At 32.5% G+C, this 23,291-nt stretch overlaps 1 protein-coding gene across 1 annotated transcript; it reads left to right on the top strand.

Annotated features, from left to right (window-relative positions):
• Positions 1-11,042: 11,042 nt before the first annotated feature.
• Positions 11,043-15,653, top strand: LOC143576019 (26S proteasome regulatory subunit 6A homolog). Its single transcript, XM_077060226.1, has 9 exons — positions 11,043-11,317; positions 13,151-13,258; positions 13,368-13,559; positions 13,731-13,922; positions 14,116-14,234; positions 14,351-14,438; positions 14,951-15,070; positions 15,155-15,295; positions 15,388-15,653. The coding sequence occupies exons 1-9, from the start codon at positions 11,081-11,083 to the stop codon at positions 15,463-15,465; spliced, it is 1,275 nt and encodes a 424-aa protein (XP_076916341.1). The 5' UTR covers positions 11,043-11,080; the 3' UTR covers positions 15,466-15,653.
• The last annotated feature ends 7,638 nt before the right edge of the window (positions 15,654-23,291 follow it).

The raw sequence follows: 23,291 nt of genomic DNA, 5'->3' as shown, positions 1-23,291 counted from the left end.
AAGTTTATTATTCTAGTTATCAATAACTAGTTACTCTCACTTAGGTCACCAACGACACCACTGACTCAATGTATGCATACATGACACTATATGCATGGGAGTTCATTAACTTAGTTAACCGAAGTAACTGGGTTTACTGACATAGTCAACAGGATTTAACTGAAAATGCCGGGTGTCACATCGTGGATTAGAAATGTTGAATGTATATTTTATTATGGAGTTGGATATTATAATATGTTTTTATACATATATTTATAAATAAAACCGAAAATTTAAAACGGGTCGGATTTTTTTCGGGTTTGAAAAGTAACGAATGTTACATATGAGTTGATGTGTTCAATTCAGTAGTAAACACGAGCCTAAAGCTTTGATACCACTTGAAAGACCGGTTGTTGGATCATAAGATGTCATCGTAAACATGTAGTTGCAATACGATACGGACCGAAAATATTTGTGTTACTATACTAAGTTATAAGGCGGAAACATAATAGTAAAGAAACTAAATACATGTCAACTCACTGTAATTATCACTATATTCATATAAAAATGTCAATACAAGTGATAATATTTTATGCCAAAGATTTCCCAAAAGATTACAAATAATGACAAGATCAAACCTATTTATACATGACAGCCTATGGTCCGTATAATTATTGCAGCGTATAAGACTTATATGTCGTATAAGTCTTATACGTTGGTAATCATTACTTATACGCCCCTTAACATGTAATTCTTAACAGTTCAGCTCGTTTAACTATACAAGACCTAGCATTAGACATTTTGATCTAACAAAAATTAACTTTGGTTATTAACCGAAATTATCATAATTAAATACAATAACCATTAATATTAATATCACATAATAATTAAATTACCAATTATGGAAGATTTGAATTGTACGTGTAGACAAATGTAAAACTGGTGTTATAATTTATAACTAGGAAAGTTGAATCGCCTTACCGGGACAACGAAATAGTGAACATCTCCATTATATATGGGATTATGATATAGAACCTAAAGAGATTATAAGAAAGTCATATGATAATTAATATCAATACAAACAAAAATGGAAAAGAAAACAATTGTAAATGAAATAAGTAATAATATGATAATCGGACATTATAGTATCAAATAAAACCTTATCGGAAAACAGTAATAAGTTCAACATATCAATTCAATCTTGGATTTTAATGTACAACCTAAAGAGATTATAACAAAATCATATAAGAATTAAAATAAATAAAAAATACGGAAAAGAAAAGTAATTGTCAATGAAATATTGAATAATATGAGAATCGGCCATTAGAGTGTTACATAAAACTTTATAGGAAAACCGTAATAGTTCAACATCTCTATTGAATCTTGGATTTTGATCTAGAACCTAAAAAGACTATAAGAAAATCATATAATAATTAATATTAATACAAAAAAAATAAATGAAATAATGAATAATATGATAATCAGCCATTAGAGTATATAATATAACATTACCAAAAACGATTAATCTCTATCTGCATTACCGGAATATAGGAGACAGTGGGGGTAATAAGCCGAAACAGAGAGAGAGAGAGTAAAATGATTAGGGTTTCCAATCTTAAAGTTTAAATAATGTGAATAAGATGGTTTGGCAATAATAGGAAAGTAAACATATGACTTGGCAATGATGTGGCATTGATATGGAAACCCTAGAATGATGACATGTGAATATTAAGGTTTTCTTTAATAGTATAGTAAGATTAAATGTTGGAACTTATATTTTAGACCGACGCATCGAATTTATGTGGATGAAAAATATATTATTTGGTCTCAACCAAGGGTGGATGGCTTGAAGACCAAGTCATGCTAGACTAGTATAAATAGATGTTTTTATTCATTTGTCTAGCATGAGTAGTGTATTTGTGTATGTGTGAGATTTAGGGTTTTATCCCTTGAGAAAGTCTCCGCCTCCAGGATGAGCTCTCCTGGTGGCGGCTGATATTTCTTAATCGATTGTATGTATGAATGTATGTATGTATGAGTGGTTCATCTTTATGAGAATCATTCGACTAATATTATCATACTACCATTTCTATCTTGTTTGTGTTTTGATTACAATTGTTCATCCTATTATTGATTGTTAATCAAATCAGGCTCTCTCCCAATACACCTCATCCGTCCAAACATCTTTAAAGAGTGAATAGCGAATACGATTCGATCCTAACCCTAGATCCGAGCTCCACACCGTTGTTTAATAACGATTATTCACGCTTCCGCACCGGGGCTCGGTTCTCACATTAAATCTTATATTTTTAAACACATAAAATAATGCATAAAATTATTATAACATAATTGTCAAACAAGTAGTGGCTGCTAAAAATAAAACACGTTTCTCCTTAATTTATACATTTTCTCCATAAAATAGCCACTAGTGAACATGGAATATTTTCTTAGTTTATTCATATTACTAGCTTTTATCCCCCCGTTTTACGGGGTTGTTTTACATTATTCGTTTCTAATATTTATATATTTTTTGGATTTTAATTCTATTTTTTATAAAAAAGTTAATAATATACTTAGGATTTTATGATGAAAGGGGTTCACAAACAAATACGATATTATAACCTGGATTAAAAGCTATCTGACCCGCTTATTTTTTTTACTATAAAACTATTTTGTAATTATAATTATCTTCTTTTAAAAAATCGGATACTAATTTTTAGTATATCCTTATTTTATAAGATTTTCATATCAAATATTTTGTGAGACTAATTTTTATTTTAATTAGTTGTTATACCCGTTTAAGGGCTATCTGGTTTTGGTGAGATCCATACCCGTGAATTCGGGTAGAATGCATGAGAAACCTTAATTTACAAATAAAGCAATATGGTGGTTTGAGAGAATGTATGGATCAATCAGAGAACTTTTAAAGGTTTTGTTAATATATATTTAGAATTTTATGATTAAAAAATTTGTTTCGTAAAATGAAAGCATATTATAATTTTATTTATTTATTTATTTACAATTTTCAACAATATACATAGTATAATATGTTGATTATAACATTTAAAATTATTTTCTTTTCAATCTTTAACAAACACGAGTTGTTGATTTTTGGATTTCACCAATGTGAAATATATCTAACGTATAGTAGTATAATATGTAAATATTTATTTATTTTAAAATGTATAGATATATTATAAATCGAGTTTAAATGAAAATGAATAATTTAATCATGGTTTAGATATAATATAAATGGAGTGTAAAAAGAAAGTAAATAATTATTGATCTATGACATATATTAGTTTTGGAGGGAAAATATAGTGAGGATTAACCATAAAACGACGCGGATACTCGTTTATTTTACTTTATTAGAATAGGTAGATTCCCAAAATGAAAAACATTTTTTTAATTATTTCTATGTTTAAAATTTAACAAACTTAAATTTCTATTTTCATCACTGCCAAATTAGCATGTACGAAATATAACAAAAAGTTTAGTCTTCTTATAGATGCAATTTGTCTAAATGGGTAAAAAAAATATAGCTACAAAGAAAATGGGTTAAATGGATACACACTAAAAGAAACATAAAAGCTAAAGAGCACAATCTATTAAAACAATATTAGATTATTATTATTATTATATGTATTCAACAATTATTTAACATAATTTATCCACAACGGAGTTATAAAATATTGGATGAGAAAACTTTGCCTAATTTCCTAAATGGTATATATTAGGAATCAAATATTTGTTAACTACACTTGAATGAAAATTAATATGTTTCTTAATATTGATTAAGACTTTGTTTTGGAGATCAATTGATTATAGTATTATAAAAGACTAATTTTAGGTTTTAGATTGTCATAACAGTTTGTTTTGTAACATAATTTTATAATATACTTATAAATAGAAATGCCTTAGATATTGTTCATCTTTTAATATTGATGTGTAATAATATTTTAAATTGATGTATAAATAAACACGGATACTATCTTAGAGTAATAAACATTACGGTTATTGATGTGTAATAAATGTCTTAAATAGAGTTAATCTTTTGAATCAACATTAAGGTAGAAGTTTTGTTGAATTGACAGTGTAAAATTGTTTTGTAGCGTCCCGTTTTCTCATTTCGGTTAATAAAATAATAATATGAGTATTTATGAGTCAGACTTGCGTTGGGTTAAGTAATGGACTTGGGTTATGAAAGGAAAGACCATGGGATTAAGCCCATGACCCATAATATATAAACCATAATCACCTATTAATCCATTCATTTTCACATATTCCATACACCGTCCAAAACACACACTTAAGCTCTCTCTCTTTTATCTTCTCTTTCCCTAGCTGAAACCAAGAAGAAGAATTGATTTCGGACCCGAGGTAATGATAGTATGATATTGTATGGACCCAAAACCGCTAGATCTAGTCGCGAAATGACGAGCCAACGCCCTCAACCGTTAAAGTCACGATATCCGGATGGAATTGGGTATAAAATGGTCAAAAAAATGAGCTTAGGGGTCACCCTAGCTCAGATCTGGATCGAACGGGACGAAAAACTGTATAAAATAGGGTAAAATAGGTTTTTCCGGCCACCGCCCGATTTTCGGCACGGCGGCGCCGTAAAGGTGGCGTACGAGGTTAAGGTTTTGTCAGAGAATGTTCTGCCATTCTCTGACCTAACTCTAATTCGTTAACGGAAGAATAACGAATTAGCTTAATTCGTTAAGCAGTTCGTTAAGCCATTCATTAATTAATTCGTTGCAAGGGAAATAACGAACTAGTAGTGATTCGTCAAGCCCATTCGTTAAGAGAAGATAACTAATGAACCCTCATTCGTTAGAAGGTTCATTCGTTATAGAGGGGTCATTCGTTATAAAGGCCAGTTCGTTATAAGGGTCGGTTCGTTATAAATGTCAGTTCGTTAGAGAGGCCAATTCATTAAGAAAGAACACGCAAGTTAGGAAGTAACGAATGAGCCCCAATTCGTTAAAAAAATTGTATAACGAATTAGACTTTGAAAGAATGATAGAAAGGTCCATGGACTTAGAAAAGAATGATTAAATTACAAAGAAGCCCTCGAACTTTATGAGTTACCAAATAAAATAATAATTAAGAATTCTAATGAAAAATGTGTTAAGACAGTTAATGAAAATAAAATTTTTCCAGCCGACCTGGTAGCTCGACCCCAGCCAGGGGCTGGGGCTGCCGCCCCTAGAACCCCGCTGCCAGGGGCGCTACCCCTGGACCCCCGTCCGTTGAGGGTTATAATAGACTAGAAAGACGATATGGGTAGCGATAGTTAATTGATACGTGTAATTGTTATATAGTTAGTCACGCACAACTCAAGAAAGGAATAACCATTAACAGTGACCGTAACGGAACGCAGGTGAGTTTTATCCCCATTTCCTTGTTATGTTTTCGGGGTTGTGTGCATACTCAATGTGAAGTGTGAATACAATTACCTTAAGTGGTAAGTGTATGATATAATGATTAATGTGATAGTAAGTATGAATGTTTTGAACGAATGTTTGTCGGGTGCGTGAACGATCTTCGAATATTTCGCGTACCGCCAATGGGAATGATCTCTAACCGGTTATTAGTATGTGTAAATGTTATTATGTAACTTAGTTATTATGTAAATGATGTAATGATAGAAAGTGTGCTGTAGGCAAGTAAAGGTAGAGTGTGATAGAAGTGGCAAGGGTCTAGTAAGGGTGTTAGTGGCATGACAATAGTACGTGGTAGGGTAAGCCTATACGTGCCTTCGTTATTAAAGTGGCATAACGCGAGTGCGTGGTAGGGTAAGCCTATATGTGCCTTCGTTATTAAGTGGCATAACGTGAGTGCGTAAGAGGGCAAGCCTCTATGTGCTTCCATAAAACAAGTGGCTAAGACCGTAGGGGACAGTTAAGTGGTTAAGCAATAAGGTGAACAGGTCAGACAGTGGACTGTGTGTCTTCGGACACATATGTAATTGATGTAACGGTTGTATGGTAAGTTGCTTGATTAAATAGAACTCACTCAGCGTAACTGACTTTTAATATGCACGCAGGTGAGCAGACTAAGGAGCTAGCGTGAGGATGACACATGGCATGGATTGAACGGCTGGCATCTGAAGATGGAAGAAATGATGTTTTAAATGTGATGTTTATGATATGGTTTTAAAGAAAAAATTGAATGTTTTGTAACGAATAATTGAAGTTAACGTTTTCGCGAAAAGTTTTAATTAACTCTGATTTGTAAGAACTGTGTTTATGAGTAAATTCAGCGCTAAAGTATGGCACCAGTAACGAGGCCTTACATGTTTTGTTGATTTGGAGACTAATATCCATTGTTTGCTTATTATTGTACTTATGATATAAGTTATAAAATATTTCAACTTTTCATTTATCTTTCTTTGTATGTTTTTGTATTTTATTCAAATAAGTTATTATGTCTTATAATTCATATAAAATTATCATTTATTTATAAATACAGTATTTGAATTTCATTAAATTTATATAATATTACATATATATTATGTTTTTAAATATATTTATATAATATTACATATATATTATGTTTTTAAATATGTTTCACCGTATACAACATGGGTACTATCCTAGTTAGAAATACTCAAAATACACGTTAGGCCTCTTCCTATTAAAAGTAAACATATGTTGGTGTTATAAAGTAGAAACCACAAATAAACTTGTTGCTTTACATAATAATGCCACAAATTTGTTACTTTTGACAAACCACTTGGACCTTTTACGTAATTAACTCTAAAAACAATAGATAGATATATAGTGTGAGAACACTCACATTAGAGACTTTGAAACCCTCATTCTCTATCAATATTGTGGAGAAGATAGAGAAAACAATTAAAATATCTCTCCATAAGGATATAAAAAAATAGATAAAATATAATTGTGACCCTCTATAATTAGTGATTGACTATTGTATATGATGTTAGTAGTGTATTAAAACAAAACAAAACAATAAAATAAGACTATGTATACTCAAAACTAAGCATAAGAAATGAGTGTGCATGATAACTTTCCTTGCCCAAAACGAGTATAAAAAATGAGCCTTTTATATATATATTTGTCATAATTTTGACGCAATTAATCATAACTAAAATAATTGTTAAATTATTAGGCTATTTTTTTCTGACTTTTTTTGCTTTACTAAATATAAATAGACTAAGGTAGTGTTTTGTACGTATGATAGACAATGGAATGGAATGAGAAAATAAGTGTTTGGTTGGTCAATAAAATGATATTAACAAATATACAATAAATTTCATTCTATCAAAACCATTCATTCTCACCCCTTTCTAATTTTTCATTCCCTTCCCCTTTCACAATGTTTTCATGACACCACCGCCTGACCACAACCACTTTCGTTGCCCCACTACCATCACACATAACCACCACATTCGCCACCACCTCCACCACATGGCCACCACCGCAATCGCCGCTAATGCTAGCACGACCTGACGACTACTATCGTTATCGTTGTTATCATCTGACCACCACCACCAGAACTGCCGCCACCACCAACACTTGACCCCCATCCTCGTAGCCGCCACTAATCCCAGCATCACCTTTACGGCCACCACCATCACTCCCACCTGATCATCCCCACCATCGTCGCCATTGCAAATTTGTTGGTAATTTTTTTAAATTTTAAAGTAAGGGTAAGTTGTCATTTGTGTTTCATTCCCGGGTCTTTTTGTATTTACCAAACAACATAACGTAATGATTAATTCCATTCACCAATGCTAACCAAACATAACAAATGAATGGCAATAATTCATTTCTTTCCATCGTGCATTTCATTCCCTTTAATCCATTATCCAATATTAAACAAACCATAATTGTTGAATCACTATGTCCCTTTCAGATTTTTTTGGGTCCAATTTCACTTGTTAATGTTTCTTTTGTAAAATATATTATCTATAGAAAAAAAATGTTAAAATTTTAAGCCCCATCGAAAACGTGCCTTACACGCTCGTTGAGCCCCTAAGCTGGTCATGTCTTTGTTGTAACAACCTAGATTTTTTCATTTAATGTTTTCTAACCGTTACCCAACCCGTTTCTATGTTCGGGAAATTTTATCCATAAAATATCACGTCTATCGGGTAATTATTATTTTATTATTATTTATTTATTATATAAATATAACTTTCATTTATATGCATTTTTAACCCTAAACTATACTTTAACCTCCTTTTGTATCCTCATCCATAGTTCAAGGACCTTATTGCAAATCTGCCATAAATATATTACATATCCTGTAACCCATGTATCTAGGCCCATATCTGACCCGTTTACCATGATCCAGATTATGGCTTGTACCATAATTCTCGTAATAAACTTGGAAATGATCTAATAGAATCGTTCACCATGCCTTAACGAACTCACCAACACCTTTAATTACGAAAATACGATCAAACGATACGAATTAACTAATTTATTAGCCTGTCTTTGGCATATTGGTATTACATCATTTACTCCTCATTCTCAATTAAACTCATCTGGACGACCTTATACGCATTGCGATTCAAACCCCCAAGGTTAATTTAATTATTGTAACTTGCTTGTACCATTTCTAAGTCACGTCATAGCCAGCTCTTAATCATCCAATTAACCATCCTTTTATCATCGTTGTAAGTAATTGATTCATTATCTTCATTATCCTGATTCGTCGTTAAATGTTTTACAATAACCCTAAGAACAATTGGCCAAACATCAAGTGTATTAGGGTTCATACCTTTCTGGGTTTACTGATTGTGTGTTTAAATATTTTTGTTTCTGGTTATAACCTGTGTTAACCACCAGCCCAGTAGATGGTGCAAGTTTGTTAAGGCTTTGGACCGCTGGGGGGCGCGGGTTCGAGCCCTTACAACCCTTTTTTAGTATTATTTTTTTTTGGTATTAATCCATTGGTGTCCTTATATTGATACATTTAATTATTTTAACTATATTATAAATACTATAAATACAATAATTAAATTATATTTTATTAAAACCGACATATCAACTAGTTGTTTTTCCAAACCTTTGTTTAAACCATATATTTTCATATATAGATAGGTATATATACCTAATAATAAGTATTAAATTTATAAAGGTTTTGAATAATAAAGATTTCAAAAGGGTTTTTAGTTTATAATACATAATTTAAAATATATAAATATATCTTAATATTACATGTTAAAAATAATTATTGAGCAAATATTTTATAAACAAATATTTATATATTGTTGCAACTTTAATATTTATAAGTGAAAGGATTTATTTTATTTTTACTCATATAATTTTTAAAACCGTTATAACATAAACTGAGTAAATTAGTTTAAACTCTCAAATACCCACGATCTCAAATCATTATTAATATATATATATATTCCATTTATTAATCCGTAGTTATATTTTCGTCATTACTTTTACTTAGGATTTTCCGTTGATACATCTCGACGAGCGGACGTTTATTACCATTCTAATCGCACTCATTTCTCTTATTTAATAAGGTGAGAAATAGCTTCCATTCTTTTACTTGTTTTCCAAACTGTTGGGGACATATGCGTACTTACATTATTTACTTATTATTAGTATTCACACTAGCAACTGTTAACTTTGTGTGCTATCAATTATGTGTCTAACTTGTTACATGTTTAATTGTTTATTTTATCGCATTCGGAGAGGTCCATCATATTCACATTTAGTATGATCATACGACTGTCGTAGTAGTCAGGGTCCGATCGCATGACAATGGTTTCACCGACAACTCACTCATGGTAACCAACGCCCGATTCTCATGGCAATGTTTTAGCCCACACATTATTATATGTTTGAAATGTTTACATGCATTGGCTTAATTGTATACCACATTAAGGACAATTTGCTCATTTTCTCATATTATATTATATTGAATTAACTAGCATTTTACTCACTCAACCTCGTGTTGACAAAACTATTTTATTTTATACGCATATGCAGGTTATCGTTTGAAATGATATCAGGATTGGTGAAGAATTTAGAATTAATATTGTTTAAAGAATAAATCGAGACTTAGTTTTAAATTTGAAATTTTGAATTATCTTGTTGCCTTTATTTATAATTCATTTACTTTGTTTGTTTGGATTTATTTGGATATTTAATATAAATTAATAAATATTGTCACTTTAAATAATTGCATGATTGTATCTTGAGAGTTGTGAATAATCAGTTCGCGCCCCCACATTTCCGCCTTAGGTTAGAGTGTGACATTTATGAATAAGAATAAGATAGATACATATTACTTCTAAAGATTTTAAAACAAACTAATTTGAAAGAAAAATATATTTTTTCAGTAAAATTTACACAAGTAGAAAATATCTATCTTGTTGTGTTTCAAACACGGACTAAGAGCAGTGAGTTTTTTAAATTATATTGTATGATTATGGGTGGTTGTAAATAAAGAAAATAGAACATCTTATATGAGAAATTAAATTTAGAAGAACAGATAATAATAAATTATATCTCACATTGTATTATTTTTTTAAAGTGGATATGAGTATATATGAAGAATAAAAGATAATGATAAATGTTAAAAATATATTAGTTAGTTAAAAAAAAGAGAGCACTCACTTTACTTTACTATATATGAGTATATAAATTGATGTGCCTCAATGGTAGAGCACTCATTTTATTAATGAAGGGTAGGGAGTTCAAACCTTAATATCACCAATTTATATGGGAGATATAAGGGATGACCATGGCTTCTCGAGTCCTGATCTCACCTGGTTTTACGGGCTCCTCGCTGCCGTATCGTTTGGCGGGCGTGAATGTCAGGTTTTATCCTGGGAATCCCTCAATAGGTGGACCCGTGGCCGGCTCAGACTACTTTTATAGTCAATAGCAATTATGTACGGAGTACACGATGTTACTTAGTTGGTACAGTGACTTTTAGTATAATATAAGGGTCGTTTGTTTTAAAACATGGATAGAGAATGGAGTAAGAATGATGTATCCGGAGTCTAGGCCCGACCCGACCCAGCCCGACGCTATATGACACATTGTATTGGGTACCTTTCTTTGTTTTCTTTCTGGTCAAGACATCTCTCGTAACAGGAATGGCGAGTGCGATGGCGGAAGACACAAGCTTTGAGGACGACGATCAGTTGTCAGCGATGACCACCGAAGACATCCAGAGGGCTTTTCGTCTTCTCGACAACGAGATTCGAATCCTTAAGGAGGAATTGCAGCGAACCAATCTTGAGTTGGAGTCCTTCAAGGACAAGACCAGGGAGAATCAGGAGAAGATTAAACTTAATAAGCAACTTCCTTATTTGGTTGGAAACATCGTTGAGGTAGATTTGCCCTGAAATATTATTGTTTCATCATGTTATTCAGTCAGTATACTTGTTGAAATTTTGGTATTGTCACTTATGATTTCTGGACGATTTGCCCTAAAATATTAGGGGCCTGCACCATTCGGTTTGGGCCGGTTTTTGAAATTCTTAAAACCGTTTGGCTTCGGTTTTTCAGTTTTTCTGTTAGTGGTTGGTTTGGCTCAGTTTTGGCTTAGCTTCAGTTTTTTTTATTATAACTGTAAACGGGCCTATCCCAACTCGAGTTATTGTTGATATTTGTTTGTTATCCCTAATTTTCATCGTTTGATAATGTTACTGAGTATACTTGTTAAACTTTTGATATTGTGTGTTATGATTGGATGGTTTGTCTTAAAATAATTTAGGGGTGTGCACTTGGTTTAAAAAGGCGCACCTGAGCCTGAGGCGTGAGGCGCCCGAGGCGTTTTTGAAAACGCCTTATTTTACGTAAGGCGATAAAATACATGAGGCGCCCTGAGGCGGCGCATTAGCTGATGAGGCGTGAGGCGTTTGAGGCAGCGCCTCATGTGATTCAGTCTAAATTAGATTGAAAATGTAACTGTTTGGGCCCATCTGCTTAAAATAATAACGTTTGGGCTCATCTATAAAACATTACCCAGCCGTATTATATATATTTATCACTCTATCTTTAGTTCAAACAACTCTTTAGTTTTTATATTCAAAGTTTATCTTCTCCAATTATCGACCTTCTAGACGTTTCAAGTTTATCTTCTCCTCTGTTATTACTACCATCTTTTAAATCGGTTTAAACTCACCTAATTATTACACATATGTTTATGACTCAAGAGGTATTTATCTTCATTATTACGTTTTACTATACCTTTACGTTTTACACTAAGAATTTAAGTGTTTTGCAAATTGCAACTTCTAAATATGTTTTTATAATGTTTAACCTACGTATTAAGTATTCATGTTTAATTTTACAAATATGTTTTATCTTTATGATTGATTTTCAAGTAGAATATGTCATGTATAATTAATTTTTAGTAATTTTTAAATTGAGCGCCTCACATACGTGAAGCTCTCGCTTCGCGCCTAGCGCTTAGCGCTTCGGATTTTTGAACCAAAACGCCTCGCCTCGCCTCGCCTAATGCTTTTTTAAACCAAGGGTGTGCATGGTTCGGTTTTTGAAATTTTTTAAACTGTTCGGTGTTGGTTTTTCAGTTTTCTGTTAGGGTTCGTTTTGGTCGGTTTTGCCTTAACTTTGATTTTTGATTTTTTTAAAACCGTCTGGTTTCGGTTTTCTATTAGGTTTGGGTCGGTTTTTCTCTAACTTCGTCTTTTGACTTTTTAAGACTGTTCGCTTTCGGCTTTCTGTTAGGGTTTGGGTTCAGATTGGGTCAGTTTTTCCCTAACTTTCGGTTTTTGATTTTTTTTAAACTGCCCGGGTTTGGTTTTCAGTCTTTGCTTTTTAAGTTTTGCCACTAGAGCTAAATTTTTTGGCCAAAAATAATGAATTTGGGGCTTAGTCAATTTGTTAATTAATAGTTGATTAATTGTTATATATTTGGGCTAAAATAAATGAGTTTTATATTTATTAAATTTTTATATATTACTTAAAATAAAAAATGAAAGTTTCTGAATTCGGTTCAGTTCGGTTTTATTACATGTTTGTTTAAAAAAAACATAAAATGAAACCATCGGTTTTTGTTTCAGTTTTGCTTTGGTCTTTTGGTTTTTTTCGTTTTCGGGGTTTCATGCAGAACCCTATAAAATTTAGGGACAGTCATGCCGTTTTTACCCTTTGATTGGTGTATGTCATGGTTATTAACTTATTATGGCTTGCTTTAGATTTTGGAAATGAATCCAGAGGATGAAGCTGAAGAAGATGGTGCAAATATTGACCTAGACTCTCAAAGGAAGGGTAAATGTGTTGTACTTAAAACATCTACTCGTCAGGTAAACCGCATCACATCATTCATTTAGTACCATGCTATATATATATTTTTTTTAACTTTTTATTTAATTACACTTATTGGTGAATGATTTCATTGTGTATGATGTGCAGACTATCTTCTTGCCAGTGGTTGGTCTTGTTGACCCTGATAAACTAAAGCCTGGTGATCTTGTGGGTGTGAATAAAGATAGTTACTTGATATTGGATACACTGCCATCCGAGTATGATTCCCGAGTCAAAGCCATGGAGGTTGATGAAAAACCAACTGAAGATTACAATGATATTGGTGGTCTTGAGAAACAGGCAAGCTCTATTGTTTAAACTAATAATAATAATAATAATAGTAATAACAATTACAATAACAATAACAATAACAATAACAATAACTAATAACTAATAACTAATAACTAATAACTAATAACAAATAACAATAACAATAACAAAAACAATAATGGAGTCTGGTTTTGTTATTAGATACAAGAGCTAGTCGAGGCTATAGTGTTGCCAATGACACATAAAGAGCGGTTCCAAAAATTAGGTGTTCGTCCACCAAAAGGAGTGCTTTTGTATGGACCTCCAGGAACCGGGAAGACATTGATGGCCCGTGCATGTGCTGCTCAAACAAACGCCACTTTTCTTAAGCTAGCGGGACCTCAACTTGTTCAGGTATTTAGACATAACACGTGTGCATGCACACATAGCCACACATGTGATCTTTTTGGGTTGTTCAGGTATTTAGACATAACACGTGTGCATGCACACATAGCCACACATGTGATCTTTTTGGGTTGCTTTAAGCATTTTTTTATTATTTTTATTCATCTTTGTGTATGGATGTATTTTTGTTGCGGTGTTGTAGATGTTCATTGGTGATGGAGCAAAACTTGTTCGTGATGCGTTTCAACTTGCTAAAGAGAAATCTCCCTGCATTATTTTTATTGATGAAATTGATGCTATTGGGACAAAGCGGTTTGATAGGTATGCATACTGCACTATAATGTGACTGTTTTATATAAATGCTAATCTTGTTTATTCTTCTGGTGGCTTTGATAATGTTGTAACATTTCTACTGGTTTATTCTGTTGTAAATGCAGTGAAGTTAGCGGGGACAGAGAGGTCCAAAGGACTATGTTAGAACTACTTAACCAGTTGGATGGTTTCAGTAGTGATGATCGGATTAAGGTACATACTTAACTAGCATATAGAGCCTGCTGGGTTGGAAGTCACGCATAGTGTTTTCAGTTGGTTAAATTTTGTAAATCATTTTATGGGTGGTATAGCTTTTACAATCTTATGTGATGTGTTATTTATAAATAAATAAACAATGGGCAAAGAAGTGTTGAGCTGTTGTTGACCCGTTTTAAAAATTACATGTTTTGACATACATATAAGAAAACCACTGATTTTACCTTGTGGTGGCAATTTCGACCCATATATGAATTGGTCAATCTGGGTTATTTTTTTATTTCTCGAAGGGTAAAACCAAAAAAAAAGACTGGTAAAAGTGAATTAAAAAGTACACATGGTTTAAACTAATAGATTACCATTGAAATAGTATAATTCTTGTAATCTTGTCTTACTAATTATTAGTAAAATATATCAGAAGAGAAAGTATGTTAGTGTAACCATACCGACTCGAGCTTTCCTTAAAGTTTGCCTGTTTAGACATGACCTTTTGTCTTTGCGTTTTGCAGGTGATAGCAGCAACAAATCGGGCCGATATATTAGACCCGGCACTGATGCGTTCAGGTCGATTGGATCGTAAAATCGAGTTCCCTCATCCCACTGAAGAAGCAAGGGCCCGGATCTTGCAGGTGACACATCTTTCTTGCTTTTTTTGCAAATTTAGTGTTTTGTTTTGCATGTTTAGTAACTAGTTCACTACTTTGTACATTTAGATCCACTCTCGGAAGATGAATGTTCACCCAGATGTTAACTTTGAAGAGCTGGCCCGTTCAACTGATGATTTCAATGGGGCCCAATTGAAAGCGGTTTGTGTGGAAGCTGGTATGCTAGCTCTTCGCCGTGACGCCACTGAGGTATTTAATTGTTTGAAAATTTATTTCTAAAGTTATATGTGAAATGTGTGTGTTTTGTGAATATTGAAGGATGATTTGTTTTTTTACTTTAGGTGAACCATGAAGACTTTAATGAAGGGATTATTCAAGTACAAGCCAAGAAGAAAGCAAGTTTAAATTATTATGCTTAAGCTATAGTTTGGTTACTCTGAACTTGGTACAATTTGTTTGGTTTATGCATAAACTCTGCAGTAATGGTACCTGGGCTACTTATTTATCTACAAAAGGCCCGTTTGACTGGCTCGGTTGTAACACTCTTGATAGACAATTATTGTTTTTTGGTTTATAATTCTAACTTGATAATTGCTACCATTTCGTTGATTGCGTCGATGGTTTGGTTTAATTTTAGAGACACCCTATTTTCTTTTCTAGCTATTACAGGGTCACAACGAGTAACTTAAACTAATTGATTTGTTTATAGAATCTAAATAGTTAATTGACATGTTTAAAGAATCTAAATGTTTTACCAATCATGGGAGACATAACTCTAGAATACTATTTGCTGTTGCAACAAATACGGGGCAAGAAGGGGTACTACATTTCTAATGGTCGTCAGCTTCACATCCTTCTTCCGAACCTGTCAACACGAAATACCTTGTTAGAAGGGACCTTAGACCGAGGTCTCTGGATCAACCTCCGAAACTCAACATTAGTCATTTATATAAAGTAAATATACAAGTAGACAATAAATATATATATAGGTGTAAAGAGCGAAATGAGATGGTGATCACTAAAACTGCTCGGTCTAGCTGTTGGACAGCTCGATCACTTATGCAGAACGCTTCCACAGCTTAGGAGTTGCTTCTGCAATAAGTGTTGAGAGGGGGAGAGTATTTCTAGAGAGAATGGAGTTTTGACCTTTATTTCTTAAAAAATGTTGGTAGAAAAAATATTTACTAAATTAGTGTTGCTTGATAAAATCAAGTGGGCCATGTCTTGTCTATTATTCTTTTATTTTAAGGTATATTGGTTTTTATTAATCTCAACAATTGTATTTTGGTCATTGCCCGTCTCAATGAATTAGCTACTGACAGTCCCAACTTTTAACGTATTTGTTCCTCACGGTCCGCGACTAACAAAATCCTAACGCCGTTAGTTTCAGGTAGTCGAAAAAAAACGTTTTTTTGCCGAAAAAGTCAAATATTTTGCCGGAAAACTCAACATTTCCGTCCCAAACATCTTAGTAGGAACCTTTTTCTAGTAAAAGCCCTAATTATTGGGGTTTTCGGAACCCTAGAACCATCGTCGGAATCGGTTTGTGGTGCTCAAGTGGTGGTGGTTGGTTGGCGGTGAGTCAATTAGTGGTGTTGTTTTCAGACCAACAAATTTGACTTTGCAGGCCAAAAATGTTTTTCCGGTGATCTGAAACTAACGGCTTTAAGATTCTATTAGTCGTGGACCGTTAGGAACAACTACGTTAAAACTTGGGACCGTCAGTAGCCAATTCGTTAGTTGGGACCAACAGCGACCAAAATAATATAGTTATGATGAATAAAACCTAAAATAAATAAGGTTTTTCCTACAATTATATACTTTTTTGACAGAATTACAAATTTTGTCCTTTAAAATAAGACGAATTACGGTTCGTGTCCTTTTCTAAGTTTCCTTGCAGGCGGTGTACTTTAAACTTTTTTTTCCTACAAGTTTTGTCCTTTACGCTAACTGGGTTAGAAAAAGTCAGTTAAATGCCCTCACGTGAGACGCATGTGATGGCATTTTTGTCTTTTCGTCTACCTGCAACTTCTTCTTCTTCTTCTTCTTCTTCTTCTTCTTTTTCTACTTCTTCTTCTTGCAGACCACCATCACCATACCACAACCACTCCGACCATGGATTTCCTCAAACACCATCACCACCGCCACCACAGGTCCGCCACCAACCACCGCTCCATCTCCGACGCCGACTCCCATCTCCGACGTCGACTCCCACTCCGGTCGAATCCCTTCTTTCCAAAACCCTAAACCCCTCTCACACCCAGAAACCCACAAAACGACGGTCAATTCCCCTCGTTCTGACGCCGTCACAAAACCTAGAAACCTTCCATCACATGCGTATTGCTATATTTTATTAAACAGATAGAGCGAAACCCAGAACATAATAAGAACCCTAGAAAATCAAATCGTTAAACCCATTATGAGTTTGATTAATTAAGGTTAGGTTTTTTATTAGTGATTACAGACGAACTCAATACATATTTAAATTACCTCAGGCGATCAAGCAATGAGGTTTAATTGATCGTTAAGCAGACAGCAGCAACGAGGGTCAGATTAGGTATAAGCAGGCCATGCTAATCTAATTAATATTGAGGGTTTGATTCGCGACCTATTGGTGATTGTGAGGGCAAGTTTAATTGAGTTAAGATGATCCATATATACTACAACACTGAATGTGCAGATGACGGGTGAATGTGCAGATGGCGGACCTGTGGTGGCGGTGGTGATGGTGTTTGAGGAAATCCATGGTCGGAGTGGTGTGGTATGGTGATGGTGGTCTGCAAGAAGAAGAAGAAGAAAAAGAAGAAGAAGAAGAAGAAGAAGTTGCAGGTAGACGAAAAGACAAAAATGCCCTCACATGCGTCTCACGTGAGGGCATTTAACTGACTTTTTCTAACCCAGTTAGCGTAAAGGACAAAACTTGTAGGAAAAAAAAGTTTAAAGTACACCGCCTGCAAGGAAACTTAGAAAAGGACACGAACCGTAATTCGTCTTATTTTAAAGGACAAAATTTGTAATTCTGTCTACTTTTTTTCAAACTCAAGTCTTTTTTAATAAAACCTAAAATAGTATATAAGGGATATTATGTGAATACCGATAATGGTACACGGGTAATATTCTTTAGATAGTTTTACTAAAATGAGTATTTTATTTATTTATTTATTTCATTTTAATTACAAAAATAAAAAGAATACATCCATTTTCTTGTGTACATCATCTCCCCCACCATCTCCCACCTTAACCCTCATGCCGGCGGCCAGCTAACATGTTTGTCTAAACCATGAAACCCCTTTGTTCCTCTCTTCGGGGAGGCGGGTTTCATAGCCACCAAACCGCTGCCGCCCCTCTCTGTTTACCGGAAAATGAAAAACCCATCACAGATCAAAAACGCCGGAAAAAACGAGATCTAAAACCTGTAAATTGACCTACACCATCTCTATCTCTCTCAACTATCACCATTTCACGAGTGTGGCGATGGTAGTGATGCACGATGGGTGATGGTGGTCGGCCTGGAGCAAGATGGTGACGGGATATAATCATGGAGCTGTAGACTTTTAAGTTTTTTTTTTTAATTGAATGATCCTTTTATATATAATACAAACCGAACTACATCTGCATACATGTACAAATTATTAATATATAAAAAACTGATTAAATTTGGGTAATTATTTTGCTAAATATGAAAAAAATGAGAAAATAAAGAAAAAACCTATTTTAATAAATATTTTCTAAATCACATAAATAGTTTTTATTCATCACCCATTTAGGTAAAAAAAAAACTCATAATAATTGTATGTTAGTTTTAAATATATAAGAAAAGCTTAGTTTGTTGTTGAGTGAGTATACAAATAAGGTTGTGTAGTATCTAGTTGGTATCATCTTAACCGTGGTTGTGGTGCAATATTTAAAAGTACATTTTGTAAATGTTTCTTTTGAAGTGTTTTAAATTCTCCTTATATTCAAAACTTTAAAAATACAAGTAAGTTTCTAAAAAAGGACGTGATCCTCATAAACCATCCTTTATGGTGATTGTACGGCTTATACGGCTTTATAAGACTATACGGGTCGTATAAGACACGCATAACTGACAAGTGTACGGAGAGGACACAAAAACAACTTTTTGTGACTTATACGGTCCATATAGTCTTATACGACGAGCCTTATAGATCTTTAACAAATCAGAGCTTATACAACTCGTATAGACTTATACGGGTCGCATACACAAAGAGGTAATAAAGATCACATGCTTTTCAGAAAACACTATTTGATAGATTCTTCTTTTAACAAAAAAAAGTTTAAAGAAAGAATAAAAAAAGTTTAAAGAAAGAATAAAAAAATTTTATCCATCAAAAGGTTGTCAAAACGGTTCTATTATGATACATGTTTTTAAAAACATATTTTAGAGAAATTTAGTTTGTGTTTTCACGTAGAGATCTTTTTTAATTGATTATGTTAAAACCACAAGCAACTTTTAAAACTTATATTATATATATATGTCTTGAGCTAAATTATATAGACCATTTATGTAATTATTTATTTTTTTAATTGATGAATTGGTGGTAGATGCCATTTATGTAATTTAATGTGATTTAGCTAAACCACAAGGAGTATCTACCTATCTATATTTCTCTTATCTACCTATCTAATCTAAACTATATATATTATATAATAAAAGAAATTATATTATATAATAAAGGAAATCAATATTGGACAGGTGTCCTCTTCTCAATTCTTTGAATTTTTATTTTCCCGCCTAGGCTTTTAGATTTCCTACGGGTTATTAATTAATATTAATATTTATTATAAAATAAAATTTTTATCCCAGCCAAGCCTTTTCACAATTAGCGTCTGTTTGATATGGGATAATAGAATGAACGAGGGAATGAAATGGACAAATGAATGGAATGAACAAAGAAATGAAATGAATTATTACTATTCCATTGTTTTGTTTGGTTACCACATAGGAATGAAATGAATAATCACTTTATTTTTTTTAATTAGATAGTAAACTATTCAATAATAATATTTTTTATTAATTAATAAAACGGTTATAAGATAATGCGATATAGTAATAAAAGTATAATAACAATTTATAATTTAATAAAATTTATACTATAATAAAATAATAATGATGATGATAAATAACAATAATAATAGTAGGAGTAATAATAATAACAAAAATAATAATTATTTTTATTATTAATTATTATCATCATCATCATCATTATTTTATTGATCATTTTTCATTCTATTCTTAGAAGGAATGACAGAAAAACCACCTTTTACTAAGGAATGAAAAATGTTATATATGGAAGGGTTTGCATTCCTTAGTAATGATCCATTCAATTAATGAATGGTAATCAAACATGTTTTCTTTCATTCCTTTGGAATGAGTTATTTCATTCCACCTCTCATTACTTCATACCAAACACTACCTTTGGGTTATGTTTGTTGTAATTCGTATTCTTCATCCATGATTCTTAATTGACGGCTCATAATTATCGATGTTCAACAATAAACCGGTGCATCATATGACAAATACAATCGGGATATACAACTGGGTTACGAGTTGAATCTGGCAACCATGTTCAATCGATGAATAACCTTCCATCATCTAAGGATTTACGAACAAGGAAGGTATGTTATTTTATTTGCAATTTTATGTTTTCTAATTCACCTATTTGAGAACGAACCCTAATCCACAGTAATATTTTAGGGGTGATTTCTCTTAATTTGCATATCATTGCTCAGCAATGTTTGAAATCCATTGTATTTAGTCCAAATAATGAATACTGGTTTGACAACTCAAAACGATTTTAAGGTAATTATTTTAGTTATTGAGTAAATATTAATTTACATTGTAAAAATGTCAATTAACATATCAATGATTGTTGGATGGTATAGTAAAGATCAATCTTATTATTTCGTTTTAAATTTAACAGGTTGCATATTATATTTTAGGCGATGATCATAAGAAATATAACAGTCTGTGGTTTCCATTGAAGGCCTTGAGATTATTTAAACTCTAATGAAGTTGTGATGGTGAATAATGAGAAAGCCAGAGTTGAAGGGACAAGGTGTGAATCTGGACCATTTGGAATTTTACGATCGATCTTCCAATCGGTTGGAACCATGTTTGTTTGTTCTTATATAATATTTCTTCCAACCAGTAAGTTTTGGAAATCATTCAATTTATATATTGATTTTGAAGAGACATATATATTAGTGTGGAGTTGAAAGTTACCTTCGTTTTGTTTTGTTTTCTTTTAGTGACTGATTTCAAGATATGCAATGAGATATTGAACATCCTAATTTGTTTCTCATTCTTTTGTTTAAATTGTCTAGTTACCATTGTCAGTTGCTGAGTTACAACTCAAACATATATTGTTTTACGTTGCTATCTACCCTCTCTAATAAAGGAATCCATAATTGGACAGGTGTCCCCTCCTCAATCACCCAAAAATTACTTTTCCTGTCCATATTTATTTTGGTCATTAATTTCTACGGGTGATTCATATTACAAAATTCGTTATATCCAGCACTCCCTTCTCACAATTACGTGATTCATATTCTTCATCTTGATTCCTAATAGCAAGTCCCTGATTCTTAATAGCTGGAATGAGTCTGGTTAATACAGGTTGGGTTTCAGGTCAGTAGGTCACATTCAACAAAGTTATAAAATGAAATTCAAACACTGGTATGAACTCAAACTGACATAAAAAAGATATACAATTTGGAATTTAATTCATATACACAATTCATACACTTTTATGTTTGTTAACGGAAAAAGATGAACATATGGACCAACACTATTAGTAAAGTATGGACCAACATCTAATACATTATTAGTAAAATACAGACCAACAAAAAATGAACATACGAAATATAGTCTATTACTATGTAATATAGCAAAAACTATTTTAATAACTGAACATAAGAAATGGAGCTATGATCGAGTGATATAAATTAATGTTACTTTGATTATTAAGTATAAAAATAGTATCTTGAATCAAACAAACATGAAACTTGGAATCAAATTCAATTGAAAGATTGATCGTAAAACTGTAGGTCTATTCTGAATGGGCTGCTCCACTACTGAAATATATATTAAATAACTGCATGATAATGCTGGTTAATAGCAAATTATAAATGCAACTTACCTATATTGTTTCATGATTTCTAAAGCAATTGTTCTCGGGTTATTCCGGTGAACCACCAAAGTTCAGAAATCAACCCAATGACCAAACCAATGCCTTAACACGGGTTTGGGTTAGAGGCTGCTTCGGGTAGGGTTTTTTTTGGTTATAAATTAATTTTGTGCATATGTCTAGACAAAATATCCAAAAGAGCATTGCTTTGCAGGAAATATGTACAATACGCAACTGTGGGCAGCATTATGCCATGCTGCTAATTATAAAGAGGGCATATCTTTATTTTTTGTAAGCCTCTAATATTAATAATGTTAGTGTTATTGGGAAGATGATGAAAACATAAAAGCATTGCTAATTTTGGTTCCATTTGTGTTGTGGGTCAGTTACTTATCACATACAACAGGTGCTAAAAGTTAAATGAACTTACAATGCCATTATCTGAAATTGAAATTTCAGGTTCATCAAGGTGCGCTTTCTGTGCAACAGTTTATTTTTAACCGAACGACTCGAATGAAAACAGTACGAATGTGATCACTAATCAGTGAATTATAATTAATGATTTACATTTACTTTTCCTTTGTTCGAATTTGTCGTTGTGTAACATTATATGATTGCAAATAAGACTACTAATTTTTATTTTTTTTAATCATCATGCATTTTTTTTAATTACAATTTTTGTCATGTATAAAATTTGGCTTTATAATACCTTCTTATATTCATTCATAATAATCAAAATATTATTTTACCAACCCGTGTATTACACGGGTTACTAACCTAGTTCATTATGTATCAATCCATCTGCTTATTTTTAATAACTTGATCACTATTTTTTTTTCATTTTAAAGTATTTCTTTTGTTTAAATTGTCCAATTACCATTGTCAGTTGATGAGTTACAACTCAAACATATATTGGTTTACTTTGCTATTCATTATGTATCAATCCATCTGCTTATTTTTAATAACTTGATCACTATTTTTTTTTCATTTTAAAGTATTTAGTGTACATATACCGTTTTGTTGTAGTTAATTTGTCACTGCTTAGTTTAGTGTAGTTATAAAATATGTATAAACTGATGTTTCTTATCCCTCTTTCA

This window comes from Bidens hawaiensis, unplaced genomic scaffold (genome assembly GCF_021521415.1).
Source record: "Bidens hawaiensis isolate Kalapana, Puna unplaced genomic scaffold, B.hawaiensis_p1.1 tig00027833_1, whole genome shotgun sequence".
In the NCBI taxonomy this organism is placed as follows: Eukaryota; Viridiplantae; Streptophyta; class Magnoliopsida; order Asterales; family Asteraceae; genus Bidens; species Bidens hawaiensis.
Note: the sequence above shows the minus strand (reverse complement) of the source record. Positions and strands in the feature narration are given on the sequence as shown.